The sequence below is a fragment of the Bubalus bubalis genome, chromosome 18 (assembly GCF_019923935.1).
Source record: "Bubalus bubalis isolate 160015118507 breed Murrah chromosome 18, NDDB_SH_1, whole genome shotgun sequence".
In the NCBI taxonomy this organism is placed as follows: domain Eukaryota; kingdom Metazoa; phylum Chordata; class Mammalia; order Artiodactyla; family Bovidae; genus Bubalus; species Bubalus bubalis.
Window position 1 is genome coordinate 46,736,673 of NC_059174.1, and position 15,624 is coordinate 46,752,296.

At 36.1% G+C, this 15,624-nt stretch overlaps 1 protein-coding gene and 1 non-coding gene across 2 annotated transcripts in view; both read left to right on the plus strand.

The window, feature by feature from the left end:
- Positions 1 to 15,624, plus strand: part of LOC112580382 — a 51,847-nt gene that overhangs the window by 5,701 nt on the left and 30,522 nt on the right. Inside the window, exons 2-4 of the mRNA XM_045163211.1 lie at positions 424 to 550; positions 1,890 to 1,982; positions 4,395 to 5,750. Coding sequence (XP_045019146.1) covers positions 424 to 550; positions 1,890 to 1,982; positions 4,395 to 5,750 — 1,576 coding nt within the window. The remainder of the gene's footprint in view (positions 1 to 423; positions 551 to 1,889; positions 1,983 to 4,394; positions 5,751 to 15,624) is intronic.
- On the plus strand, positions 1,446 to 1,552 carry LOC112580504. Its single transcript, XR_003104899.3, has one exon. It is a non-coding gene; the product is annotated as a U6 spliceosomal RNA (small nuclear RNA).

The window sequence follows — 15,624 nt, forward strand, 5'->3', positions numbered from 1 at the left end:
AATTTTTTTTAAAAAGGATAAAACCATCATTTTTTTTTTAAAGCAACAATCTGTTCTTTAAGAGGAAAGGGTATAAGAACACACTTCTCGAGAATTTGTGAGGGAGACATAGAACAGGCAGAAGGCTTATATAGAGTATTTCATTTAATTAGAAAAATTTTTTTCCTTTCCCGTATGTGTTTGGGTAGTTAAGATATGCCAGAGTATATAAAAGGCTTTATCTGTAGAAACACAGTTGGTCAAGGACCCATAGGCATTCTGGTGCAGGCACTCTCATTTCCTAACTCTCAGTGTTACAGGTTTCTAGCCCAAACCTGTTTGCTTGATTGGTTTCCAGCAGTATCTCTTTCATTTTTTTCCCTCTTTCCATCTTAAAACAAATTTTCTTTAATTTCACTTGTATTATATGGTTCGTCATTTCAGGAATCAGTGATGTTCAGTGATGTGTCCATCGACTTCTCTCTGGAAGAGTGGGAATTCCTGAATTTGGAACAGAGGGATTTGTATAGAGATGTAATGTTGGAGAACTACAGCAACTTGGTCTCATTGGGTAAGCTTATCTGCCTTTAGAAATTTAGTCTCTGTTCTCTGTACTATCAGCTTTCTTCTTTGGAAATTTTAGAAATACTTTTTAAGAAACTAAATATCTGCTCCCTTTTCTCAAGGGAATGGTTTGAGCTTTTTGTTTGGAAATGAGCACACTCATTAAGCATATTCATCTTCCCCATCCTTCTGTGACCTTCTATAGTTGTTTAGTCACTAAGTCTCTGTCCGACTCTTTGTGACCCCATGGATTGCAGCCCACCAGGCTCCTCTATCCATGGGATTTCCCAGGCAAGAATACTGGAGTAGGTTGCCATTTCCTTCTGCAGGGAATCTTCCTGCCCCAGAGATTGAACCCATGTCTCCTGCACATCTCCTGCTTGACAGGTGAATTCTTTACCACTGAGCCATGTGGGAAGCCCCAAATAGCTAGAACTAGTATCTTAGCTTTTCTCTGGCTATCAGAAGAAGATATAATTTTTTAAACAGTAAGTTGTATCAACTGGATTTATTTATAGTTCAGACTTTTTTCTTTTTGTTGATAAACATATTTGCTTCTACCTACTTGTATGACTGAAAGTTAAAAATCCAAGAACATTGCATTTAATGTTGTATGGATATCCCAAGGAAAAAAAAATAGTAAATGCCTCAGGAAACTTTTTTCTCTCATTAAAATAACAGTGATAAATAATAACTAATAAAATAGATATACCACTTAGTATATATTCTAGGCAATGTGAACATTCATTTAAGATAGGTACTATAATTATCCCTATTTTATAGGTGAGGAAAATAAAGCATAGAAATAACTTGTCCAAGGTCACACTACGGGAATATGGCAGAGGCAAGATTGAACCAGGACAGTCTCTCAACCACTATTGCTTTCAAGAAAAGGAGTACTTGTGCTCGCTTCGGCAGCACATATACTAAAATTGGAACGATACAGAGAAGATTAGCATGGCCCCTGCGCAAGGATGACACGCAAATTCGTGAAGCGTTCCATATTTTTGAAGCTCACGGGCAAGGATGTTAATTTTGAATCCCCAGAGTTTCAGTTGTAAACAAACGACTAAATAAAATATTATTCTGAGGAAAAAAAAAAAAAAAGAAAAGGAGTACTTGTGTGAATATAAATTAAAATAAGACCTTTTTCTTTCCTCTATAAGCTCCATTTCTTATGTAATTTTAACATGATTTTTTTAATCATCTTATTTTTCTTTGTTCTAAAGGCTTTATCAATTACAATTTGACCTATAGTTTATTAAAAATTTAACCAAGACTGAATGAAAGTAATTTTGAAATTATTATTATTCCATGTCACCTTATATTTCTTTCCTTCTGTCCAGGATGTTTCATTTCTAAACCAGATGTGATTTCCTTATTAGAACAAGGGAAAGAGCCCTGGAAAGTAGTGAGGAAAGGAAGAAGACAATATCCAGGTGAGTAAGAGCCAAAAGATCTATGTTGATATATATGTATGAACAACCCAAAGTTTAGGGTATTGACCCCCAGCATAGGCAAAAATCTACATATAACTTTTGACTACCCCCGTGGAGAAGGCAATGGCACCCCACTCCAGTACTCTTGCCTGGAAAATCCCATGGACGGAGGAGCCTGGTAGGCTGCAGTCCATGGGGTCACTAAGAGTCGGACACGACTGAGCGACTTCACTTTCACTTTTCACTTTCATGTATTGGAGAAGGAAATGGCAACCCACTCTAATGTTCTTGCCTGGAGAATCCCAGGGATGGGGGAGCCTGGTGGGCTGCCGTCTATGGGGTTGCACAGAGTTGGACACGGCTGAAGTGACTTAGCAGCAGCAGCACACTGAACTACTAATAGCTTATTGTTGATCAAAAGCCTTACCAATAACAGTTGATTAACACATATTTTATATGTTATATATATTATATACTATATTCTTATAAGATTAGCTTGAGAAAAGAAAATATTATTAAGAAAATAATAAAGGAAAATACGTTTATAGTGCTGTACTATATTTATTGATACCATAGGTTTATGTTGTTTGTTTATAAGATAAATTGTCTGTCAGAACCTACATCAATATTGTCTTATATGATATAAAACACAGTAGGTATTAATGTATTACTAACACTGGACATCTAAAATGAAAAGATAATGTGAAAAAATTAGTATTTATTTACAGATATAATAACTCATGCATCAATAATGAAGAAGGAGCAATATGATTACTTTATGGTAGCCTAGTATAATTGATATGAATGCTTAATAGTGGCCTAGCCTGTACAGTAATGAATGAATCAGCATAAAACTTATGGCATATAGTATTACCGTCCTATTTATAAAATGTATTGAAAACATTTTTTACAAAACCACTTACCTGTGATGGTAGGCTGATATACGGTTTCTCTAATTACGAGAGAGAGAAGCATTGTGTACAGTAATGTGATTCTTTGAAAGCAAAGTTATAAAACAGTAAGAAAGCTAACACATTAATTTTGTATTAAATATCACTCACCTTATGCCTATGTAAGGATAGCCTATCCACTTCAATACACATCTTGTACACAATATTCTACACATATATGTTTGTATATTTATTGAAAAAAGTTCATGTATAAGTGGACCTGTGCAGTTCAAACCCATGTTTTTCAAGGGTCAACTGTGTAATAGGGACATAGCTTTAGATGCCGTCAGTAGAGTCAGCCTTAGAGTGACTTAATCTAAGACCTCAGAGTGAGAAGGGGTCAGCCATGCAAATAGCCCAAACAGAAGATTTTGGGAAATAGAGCAGACTGAAAAATACGCTGAAAGTAAGTGGGAATATGTTCTAAGATCTGAAAAGTTTGCTGTGTGTACATGTGTGCTCAGTTGCTTAAGTCATGTCCAGCTCTTTCCAACCCCATGGACTGTAGCTTGTCAGGCTCCTCTGTCCATGGGATTCTCCAGGCAAGAATACTGAAGTGGGTTGTGGCTTCTCCTGGTAGCAGTAAAGAGAACAGTGGTTTGAGGTGATGTATTATAGGTAAGCAGAGGTCTTTTAACAACAAGTTTGATTTTATTCTAAGAATAAAGAGAAATTGTTGAAAAAATTTAAGTATGAATTTTCAGTCTTTCTCCATCAGAATGATCCTGAGGGGAATATTAAATATATTACTGTCTAGGACTGTAGAATCTGATCCATGTGGTTTAGGTGGTATCTAAATCATAATATTTGTAAAAAAAGCCCTTGTGATTCTGATTCATGGTCTCAATATGAGAACCATAGATTTAAAATGTTTACTTTATCACCAATCTTACTTTCCTACATGAACTTTGATTTTACTGGTACTGCCTTTTGTTTTTTTTTTTTCCAAATTGTGTAGCTATTTTTAGAATTTCATTGGGTAGTACTTTAGTTGTCTTTTATTTCTACAAGAGAAATTTTACTTCTTTTTTAAAAATATTACCTGCTGCAGTTTATATATTTTTTAAAAGTAATTATTTTTTGCTGCGCTAGGTCTTCGTTGCTGTGTGTGGGCTTTCTCTAGTGGCAGTGAGTAGGGGCTGTTCTTCACTGCATTGAGTGGCCTACAGTTGTGGTGGCTTCTCTTATTGCAGAGCACAGGCTCTAGGCGATGGGCTTTAGTAGCTGCAGCACACAGGCTCAGTAGTTGCAGCTTGCAGGCCCTAGAGCACAGGCTGAGTAGTTGTGGCACATCAGCTTAGCGGCCCTGTGACTTGCAGGATCTTAGTTCCCAGACCAGTGATTGTACCCATGTCCCCTGCATTGGCAGGTGGATTCTTAACCACTGGACTACCAGGGAAGTCCAGATTTACTTCTTTTAGAAAAAGAAAAACCATGTGTTTGCTCTCTTGTTTTCTTTCAGATTTAGAGACCAACTATGAGATCAAGAAGTTATCCTCAGAAAATGACATTTATGAAATAAACTTATCCCAGTGGAAAATAATGGAAAGAATTAAAAACCATGGCCTTAAGAGCTTCATTTTAAGAAATGATTGGGAGTCCAAAAGAAGATTTGAAGGACAAGAGGAATATTTCGACCAAGTGAAAATCACATCTCAAAAAATGTCCCCTTACCAAAAACGCTCATCTCTTTCCTCACGTCAGAGAATTCATTATGTCGAGAAACCCTATGAATGTAAGGAATGTGGGAAGGCCTTTAGAGTCCGCCAACAACTTACATTTCATCATCGAATTCATACTGGTGAGAAACCTTATGAATGTAAGGAATGTGGGATGGCATTTAGACAGACGGCACATCTTACTCGACATCAGAGACTTCATTCTGGTGAAAAACTCTATGAATGTAAGGAATGTGGGGAATCTTTCATGTGTGGCCCAGAACTTAGAGTACATCAGAAAATTCATATTGGTGAGAAACCCTATGTATGTAAAGAATGTGGGAAGGCCTTCAGAGTTCGTGGACAACTTACTCTCCATCAGAGGATTCATACTGGTGAGAAACCGTATGTATGTACAGAATGTGGGAAAGCCTTTAGGCAGTATGCACATCTTACTCGACATCAGAAGCTTAATATTGCTGACAAACTCTATGAATGTAAAGAATGTGGGAAGGCCTTTTTGTGTGGGTCTGGCCTTAGAGTACATCACAAACTTCACACTGGGGAGAAACCCTATGAATGTAAAGAATGTGGGAAGGCCTTTAGAGTACGACAACAACTGACACTCCATCAGAGAATTCATACTGGTGAGAAGCCCTATGAATGTAAGGAATGTGGAAAGACTTTTAGTCGTGGTTATCATCTTATTCTTCATCACAGAATTCATACTGGTGAGAAACCTTATGAATGTAAGGAATGCTGGAAGGCCTTTAGTCGTTACTCACAACTTATTTCACACCAGAGTATTCATATTGGTGTTAAACCCTATGACTGTAAGGAATGCGGGAAGGCCTTTAGACTACTCTCACAACTTACACAACATCAGAGTATTCATATTGGTGAGAAACCCTATAAATGTAAGGAATGTGGGAAGGCCTTTAGATTGCGCCAAAAACTTACTCTACATCAGAGCATTCATACTGGTGAAAAACCTTTTGAATGTAAGGAATGTAGGAAAGCCTTTAGACTTAATTCATCTCTTATTCAACATCTGAGAATTCATTCTGGTGAGAAACCCTATGAATGTAAGGAATGTAAGAAGGCCTTTAGACAACATTCACACCTTACCCATCATCTGAAAATTCATAATGTAAAAATATGAGAATGCTTTTTCAGTCCTGTGTTGTAGAACAGTCTGTGAATATAGTAATTAGTCCCTTTTGCTTCATTCATGCACCTGACTTGGCATAAGGGGGGTTATATCATTAACAGAATGTGTTAATTTAATGTATTCCACCATCACTCAGATCTGAGAATCTTCCCATTTATTCTACAAACTCACTAATATAACAAATGTGGGGAAGACATTTATTGTCATCTCTAGCCCATCACTTTCCTACTTGTGTTACACTGAACAAGATGCTTAACTGCTCCATACTATAATTTCTTCATTTGTAAAATTATAATACCGTGGCAGAGTAAAAATTGCTGCAAATTATTTGACACTCCATCTGTCAAGAAGTAAAATCCACATGCTTTCCCTGTGAATCTGGGTCAACTGACTGCTTTGAGCAGTAGAATAGTAGAAGTACTGCTGTGCTAGTTTCTGGACCCAGATTTTACTGGTAGATTTTACCTCATCTCTTGGAATACTCTCTCAAGTTGAGACCTTAAACTGTTAAGTTAAAAAGTCTGGATACTCTGCTGAAGACACCACATGAAAAGGCCCTGAGACTACATAAAGAAGGAGAGGCACTCTGCTGTGCCGTCTTCCAGATATGCCCACGAAAACACCAGATATTTGAGTAAACAGTTTGGATGCTCCAGACCAGCCATCAGCTGAGTTCCTACTGGTGACCTCAGTTGATGCCATGTAGAACAAAAAAAATTGACCAACTGAGCCCTTACCCAAATTCCTGACCCACACAATCATGAGATACAATGGTTATTATTTTAAGCTACTAAATTTTATTATGTTACTGTCTTGAAAATCCATATGAAAGACTATGAGCACGATGAATATAGAAATGCCTTCTATCAACACTCATCAGTTATTGAATGTCAGATAACTTATTAATTTTTTTAATATTATTTATTTATTTATTTGGCTACCCTAGTTCTTAGCTGCAGTATGTGAGCTCTTGTTGTGGCATGTGGGATCTAGTTCCCTAACCAGGGATCAAACCCGGGCCACTTGCATTGTGAGTGTAGAGTCTTAGCCACTCGACCACCAGGGAAAGTCCCAATTTATTCTTGCTAAAATACTTGAAAGTAAGTTCTTTTTCAATTTGTTCATAAAAAAGATATTCTAGGGACTCACCTGGTGGTCCAGTGGTTAAGACTCTGCACTTTCACTGCAGGGGAAACGAGTTCCATCTGTAGTCAGGGAACTACACGCTATGTGGCATGACCGAAAAAAAACAAACAAGCAAAAAAGAGAAGATATTCTACAATCGTATGTTCTCTGCCTCAGTATAAATTTGATTTAAAATTGACGAAGGTTGGATGGATCTAGAGATTATCGTACTAAATGAAGTAAGTCAGACAAAGAAAAACAAATATTGTATCATTTATATGTGGAAACTAAAAATAGTACAAATAAACTTACTTACAAAACAGAAAGACTCACAGACATAGAAAACAAGCATGGTTATCAAAAGGGAAATGGAGGGATAAATCAGAAGTATGGGATTAACAGATACACACTACCATATATAAAATAGGTGAACAACAAGGATTTACTGTATAACAGTGGGAACTGCATTCAATATCTTATAATACCTATAATGGAAAATAATTTTAAAAAAAAATATATATATTCACTATATATGTGAATACACTGTATATATATACACATATGTGCGTGTATATATATATGTACATATATATAAAACTGAATCACTGTGCTGTACACCTAAAACTAACACAGTATTATAAATCAACTATACTTCAATTAAAGTATTAAAGGATAAGATAAAAAGAAACTATTTGGAAATTAAAAATCACCTCTAAGTCCGGTATCACTTTTAAAAAATCCATTGAGGCCTTTTTTAAAAATGCTCAAATTAATATTATCTTCAGCCAGTGGGGATTCCCTCAGCTTGGATCCTGTGTCCTTTTGTTGTGATTGCTATAGCCTTTGCTAGCTGCTGCTTTTTTTTTTTCTGATCAAATGCATTGATCAGTTACAGAGCACATTAGGGCATTTATTAATAAACAAGGAAAATGGAACACTTATCTTACCTTTCCTTTATGAACTATATATTTCCTTTATGGACTAGATAAGACAACCAGAAGTTGGTGAAGGAAAGTTCTTTATTATTAGAGAATTCTAGCTAATAAAGGTCAAAGGAATGATAGAATCCAAGCAATCACACTTTTTACTTATGGATCTTGATGATATCAGTGGGTATGAAAACCATTAGGTGAAAGATTATAGGAAGATTTTAATGGATGGGGCAGAATGACAACCCAGTAATCAATAGTAACATCTCTAAATCAGCAGAACTAATTGCTTCTTGATGCAATGCAATGGATGCAATACTACCTGTGGCATATTCTTGTCCAAAATATTGATTCAGAAGTGTAATTTGGTCTCTAAACCTACCAGTTTTCAGGAAACTTGAGAAATAAATGAACAAATTAATGACACAAAGCTAACAGCCAAATCCACAATGTGGGAAATTCAACAAAATAAGAGGCCTACTTTCTTAACCAATATATGATAAGACAATAAAAACAATTTTACAAATTAAAAGAGACTTAAGAGATATGTTAATTGAATACAGTGTATGCAATGCATTGAGATGCTTGTATTAAAATGTACCCAGGATTTGCTTTAATCTGGTATGGTAAGATGTGAAGACATGGAAATGATTATCATGAAGAAAGAAGCTTATTGGCAGAGATTTCTACTAACAGGAAGCACCGCATGCATATAGGACCACATGGAAGAAGCAGCTAGTCCTGTTAGGAGGCAGAAGGCAGGAAAGGGCAGCACATGACTCAGAAACTTTACTTGAGTTTTCCCAGGAAGGAATGGGTGATGTGATGCCAGGTAGGTACATTGAGCAAGTTTAGGACTAGATAGATTGAATAATTTTGTGGACTCAGAGCTACAGCCGGTGGTCCTTAGTTGTCCAGTACTTGGTTGGCTCTGGGGTGATTCAGAACAGGAAGAATATTGGCTTGGTGTCTGAGAGTTTGCTAAAGGAGATGTTTGGTAAAGGGGTTTCAACTTTGGATTCGTTGGTTTGTATATCAAAGCATGCTTACAGGGGAGCCATTTGTCAAGGAATTTGCTATCTCTAGAAGGGCTAGTTGCTCCAAGATCAAGTCTCTAAATGCCAACATTGAGAATACAGAAAATAAGAAAATATATTCAATACAATCCTGATTCTGACAAGCAAATTAAAAAAAAAATTATTGTGAAAAGGTAAACCTAGGATGGGTATTGAATGATTTTTATTCATTTGTTGGGTTTCCCAGGTGGCTCAGTAGTAAAGAATCCTCCTGCAATGTAGGAGACACGGGTTCAATCCTTGGGTCAGGAAGATCCCCTGGAGAAGGAAATGGCAACCCATTCCAATATTCTTTTGGAAAATCCCATGTACAGAGGAGCCTAGCAGGCTACAGTCCATGGGGTTGCAAAAGAGTCAGAAATGACTTAGTAACTAAACAACACAAGAATTCATTTGTTAGACATGATGATGACATGGGTTTGGGTGTGTGTACAAATCCTTATGCATTAGAGATCCATACTGAAATATTCAAAGGTAAAATTATGTCGTGTATAATTTGCTTTTAATACTGAAGAAAAGTGAAAAGTGGAAAGGATAGATGAAATAAGATCAGCAAAATGTTGCTAATTGTTGAAGCTTGAATAATGGGAACATAGGGTTCATTGTCCTATTCTTACTACCTTTGCATATTTTTAAAAATTTCCATAATAAAGTGTGTGTTTAAGTAGAAAATATGAAATTTTAATCTATTCATGATAAATGATCATTTAATACCTCCAGGTAAAAATTTGTGGGAAGTCACTAAAACGCTACTTGGTAGAAAAATAGTAACCTTGATGCATTTAGAAAACCTGCCTTGAGAATTAGTTCAGCACTCTGTTACCATACCTACTGTGCCTGTCGAGCAGGAAGTTGATAAATGTACTGAAAAAAAAGCATTTAGCTGAATCCAGAAAAAAAATTTTTTTTGGCCACACTGCATGGGTTGTGCAATCTTAGTTCCCCCACCAGGGATTAGCCCTAACCCATAACCCTAACCCTAACCCTAACCCTAGAACTCCTAAAACTGGACTGTTGGAGAATTCCCAGAAAACAATTTTTTTTAAATTAAGGTATATAGCAGGAAGTAATTCATACAATAAAGGTAAAAATACAATTTTTTAAAAGTATAAGTAGAATAAGAAACTAGATTTTATCCAAGAATATTCTCCTTGAAAAGACCATTAATATAGAATCAACAGTTATTATTGAGGGGAAAAAGATGATTCAGTTACAGCCTTATGTATGGGAATTGTGAACAGCTACGTATATCAAAGAGATTAAAAAATTTTTAAGTTCATGAATGTACTATAATATACATATATTTCATTATGTATAAAAATAAGGAGAATGAACTATTTAGAGAAACCTAAATGATCAAAGTTGACTCAAGATCCTATAGAAAACCTGAACAATCTACTTTATATTTTATTTATTTTATATTTTAAACAATTTATAATTTATAGATTTTGTAACATAGGTTTTATAATGTAAGAGATCTGTAGGCGAGGGAAAATAAATATAGTTATGCTCTTGTTTTTTAAAAAACTAGGGTCAACAGTTTTGCAGGCAAGAAAGTTTTAAAGAACAGATAATCTCTAACAAAATTTTTCAGAATCATTCTACAAGGCAAATATCCCAATAATAAAATTAGATGAGGATAACTCCTAAAAAGCAAAATCTAGATCAGTATCATTTGAGATACATGGATACATTCCAAAAAGAGGTAAGTAAATTGAACTCAGTAGTCTAATAAAACAATTATAAACCATAAAATGGTTTACCAGGAATACCTGGGGCCTGACCTTTTGTGATTTAGTTAGGCATCCAGATTTTAGGTTTTCTAACTTGAGCAATGTGACAGTGTTGGGGGAAATGACATGATCCAGCCCCAGTTATCTTTTAGATTGCTTCTCTTCTTTTTGTTGTTTGTGTTAGCCTCATTAAGGAATGAAAAATAGGCATTCAATACTTAAAAATTAATACCTTCAACAGGAGAAAATGAGTAGTACCATAATAAAGAGATTTATTTTATTTTCAGTCAAACTAATGCCACTCATATTGACTCGTACCTCTAGGTACATTTTGCTTAAAGTGGGCAGACTGGCTAGATGTCACTGAATAATCATTCATCATTTAGAATAGCAAATCTCTCCTACTCATGATTTCAAAATGCTTTTAATTTGTAGACAGTGCACAGTGTTTACACAAAAATGTAACACAAGTATTTTAGGTGCTATAATAAAATTAGGTTTTTCTAACAAGTCAGTGTGTTTCTCTCTGATAACATTTTCTTGTTAATAGAAGTGTTTTGGGCACAGTATATTAACTCAAAATTTCTTAAAGTATGTTCCACAAGACACTGCTACTTAATGGTTCTTACAGAAAATGATTTTGTGGTCTAATAAGCATGTTGTTCAGTTGCTCAGTCATATCCGACTCTGCAACCCCATGGACTGCAGCATGCCAGGTCTCCCTGTCCTTCGCCATCTCCGGGAGCTTGCTCAAACTCATGTCCCTTGAGTCGGTGATGCCATCCAGCCATCTTGTCCTCTGTCGTCCTCTTCTCCTGCCTTTAATCTTTGCCAGCATCCAGGTCTTTTCCAATGAGTCAGCTCTTCGCATCAGGTGGCCAAAGCATGAGAGTGCTGTGTTTTGTATTTCTTGAGGGGGAAAAAAATCACATTAAGTGCCTATGAAAAGACTATGAAGTGTTTTATTTTATCTAATGCAATGTATTTTATACTTCAGTATAGAACTCCCATTCCCAATACCTATTGTAGATGTAATTCCACTTTGGCAGATGTTGCCCTCACCAAAAAAGAGAGGCTTCAGGGATGGAAATGTCAGCATTATGGCAGGTGTATGGTTATCTGGTGAGGAAAGCAACTCACAGCATGCTGTCCAAACAGCTGCTTGCTTTATTTTGGATTTAACATGGTGCTTTTCAGTAGAATTGGAAACTCCTAGCCCTGTTCTAAATACACAATATGTATTTAGGCCTTTTATTGGTCAATATTTAGGTTATATATAATTTCTCACTAAAAAATATCTTATTGGATATATGTTTCTTGCTATTCATAAGCAAGGTTTTCTCTGAGATTGGTAAGTCACAGGTTATGTTCACTCTCATCCTCGCTAGATATTACCATAGAAGAGAACGTTGGGGAAATTACCTGACAGTCCAGGGGTTAAGACTTCACCTTCCAATGCAGGAAGTGTGAGTTCGATCCCTAGTAGCCAGGATCTTACATGCTTGCAGCCAAAAAACCAAAACATAAAAAAGAGCAGTATTGTAACAAATTCAGTAAAGACTTCAAAAATGGTCCACATCAAAAAATAAGAGAGAGAATATCATTGTAGTGCCAGTTTACAACCCGTTCAACCTTACAGCCCCATTTCTGGTATGTGCTTTAGTATTTTCTTGGTAAATAAGGAGTTGAGCATCTTTTTACATTTGTTTATTACAAGATCCCCAATCTCCAAAAAAATCTGGAAAGCAGACAACCAGTGACTACCTAACTTATAAAACTTCAGATATTGATAAGGGTCACGAAGAGAAAATATACTGGGAAAGAGAATTACTGAAGGGGAACAATTTAGTTAATCTTTTCATCTGAAGTGTATAAAGTACCCATAGTGGTAGCAATACAGGTTTTATGTAAGAATAGCCTGACTAACACTGCAAAAGAAAAGATTCAAAGGGGATACTAGTCCAAGGAGAATGAAAAATGCTGAAAAGTCCCTATAATTGAAACACTGGTACTCATGCATGAACAGACCAGTGAAATAGAACAGAATTCCATAAATAGACCCAAATACACAGGGAATTTTAGTACATGAGGGGATAGGGAAGTGATACATTCTGTGTGTGTGTGTGTGTGTGTGTGTGTTTACTTTGGGGACCATATGAATGTTTTGCAAATTTTAAAAGTAACAACCAAAGGGAAAAGTAGGGAGTAATAAAGAGTATGGGACTAACAAGTGTGTACCACTATATATAAAATAGAGAAGGATTTGCTGTATAGCACATGGAACTGTATTCAATATCTTGTAATGACCTCTAATGAAAAGTAATCTGAAAAAAATATATATATATAAATAATTGAATCACTTTGCTGTACACCTAAAACTAACACAATATTGTAAATCAACTATAGTTCAGTTTTTTTAAGTGAATCACAGAAGAGAGACCTTAAGTTGGAACATAAGCAAAAACAAATGTTTCCTTCATACTAAACGGGGAAAAAAGACAGGCAAGCAACTTTTGAAGACAATTTGACTGTATTTCCTCAGGCTACAAACAGAACAAAAAGAACCCGTAAACAAATAATTAACTCTAGTTAGTAGGATTGGTTTACACAGCTATATAGATTAGTAATTCTGAAACTAATTCATGTATTCTAGAATCAGGCAAAAAAGTATTATGGGAGTAAATAAATAAGAGCCAAATTCATTGTTGCTGGAGAAGGGAGTTAAATATGGAGAGGAGGAGGCTAGAATGAATCCTGTAGTGTTGGATCGCAATTGGGAGTATCACTTTTTAAAGTGATGTTTTAAAAAAATAAACTTAGAAATATAGGAATGTGTGTATGTATGTCCCTCTAGCAGAAAGGACATAGAAGCAATTACACTTTGTAGCAATGAGAATATCCAGCACCCAGATCCAAGGAACAAGGGCTCCTTGGAGAAACAGCATAAAAGGCTGAGCAGAGAAAACATAAGATGTGGTTGGAACATTCTGTGGAAGTAGAAAGTAGGGAAGTGCTCAAAAAATGGATGAAATATGTCAGAAAATCACAGTATTTCAAGGAGTTCTCACTGGCCAAATCTGGACAATCTGAGCATCAAAATAGGTCATGATAGTAATAGATTGAGTAAAATCATTGACTAACCCAGTGACTATAATACATTTAATAATAGAATGCCAACTTACTAATGTATTAATAGAAGGCATGGTGAAATTAGAAAATCACCATCAGTCAGCCATCACAGTAATCATTGATTCTGCTAAGAATCATCAATGTTGGGGCTTCCCTGGTGGCTCAGTGGTGAAAGAATCCACCTGCCAGTGCAGGGGACCCAGATTTGATCCCTGGTCCAGGAAGATCGCACATGCGACTAAGCCCACGCGCCACAACTTATTGAGCCTGTGCTCTAGAGCCTGGAAGCCGCAAACACTGAGCCCATGTGCCACAACTACTGAAGCTTGCACGCCATAGAGCCCATGCTCCCCAACAGGAGAAGCCACTGCAATGAGAAGTTCACGCCCCGCAACTAGAGCGTAGCCCCTTGCTTGCCACAGCTAGAGAAAAGCCTGCACAGCAACAAAGACCCAGCGCAGCCAGAAAAGAAATAAATAAAATTAAGGAAAAAAATCATCAATGTATGCCAAACTAGTGAGTGAAAATTTGATGAGAAAATAGAATTTGATACCATTTTAAAATCTGTCTCCACAAATATTGATTACAAAGGGGAAAGTAGTAATTTTACAGTAAAGAAACCTGGCAGACAGCACCTTAACCGGTAATCAAAGTTAACATAACCACTGTGGTACAAAATGATATCCTGTACCTCCTGTTATAATGCAGGAAAACAGAGCAACTCCTGTGATATTCCTAACAAAGGGCATACCAGAATTTAATGATAAGGAAATCACAGAAAAATGCAATTCAAGCAATGTTCTACAACTGGCCTTTACGCTTCAAAAATGTCACTGTCAAGAAGGATCAAACGTGAGGAACTGTTTCAAGTTAAAGGAGACCAAAGAGACATGACAACTGTAATATATGATCCCAGACCAGAAAAAAAATTTTTTTTCTATAAAGGCTTTATTTGAACAATTGTGAATTTGAATAATGTAAATATTAAAAGTATTATATGCATGTAAATTTCATAATTTTGATAATTATAATGGAAATTATGAAAGAGAATGTCTGCTTTTAGGATGTATATACTGAAGGATTTAGGGGAAAGGAGCCTTATGTGCCTGGAAAATCCCATGGACAGAGGAGGCTGCAGTCCATGGGGTCGCTAAGAATCAGACACGACTGAGCGATTTCCCTTTCACTTTTCACTTTCATACATTGGAGAAGGAAATGGCAACCCACTCCAGTGTTCTTGCCTGGAAAATCCCAGGGACGGGGGAAGCTGGTGGGTTTCCGTCTATGGGGTCGCACAGAGTTGGACACAACTGAAGCGACTTAACAGCAGCCTTATGTGTGCAACCAACTTTTCTGAATAAAATTCCAATTGTTCAGGCAAAAATAGGATTGTAAAATAAAAGTGGTAAATGTTAGCATTTATAAAATCTATATGAAGGGTATACAGAAATTCTTTGTGCTGTTTTTGCAACTTTTCTGTTTGATATTATGTCAAAATAAAAAGTTTTATTAACAAAGAAAGCAGGTTTGCATTCTGCCTCCTCTACTAATTGCTCTGGGACTTTGGAGAGGTTGCTTCACCTCTGTGGGTTTCTGTGTCTGTCACAGGATCAAAATAGTACTGACACAAAGAGCTTGTTCTGAGAAATAATTAATGCGTGTAACATTTTCAAAAGTAGGCCTGGGAAAAGAAAGAGTACTTTAAATTTTAGCTTTTATAATTTTTACTTGGAAAATTTGTGTCTTTTTTCACCCCCAAGAAAATTTTTTATCTGCTTTTTTTCTCTTATTCCTAAAAATTCCCTTTTCTTCCTTATTATTGGTTTCTCCTTTTAGAATTTCTGTTAGGCATTAGAATTTCTGACACTGCC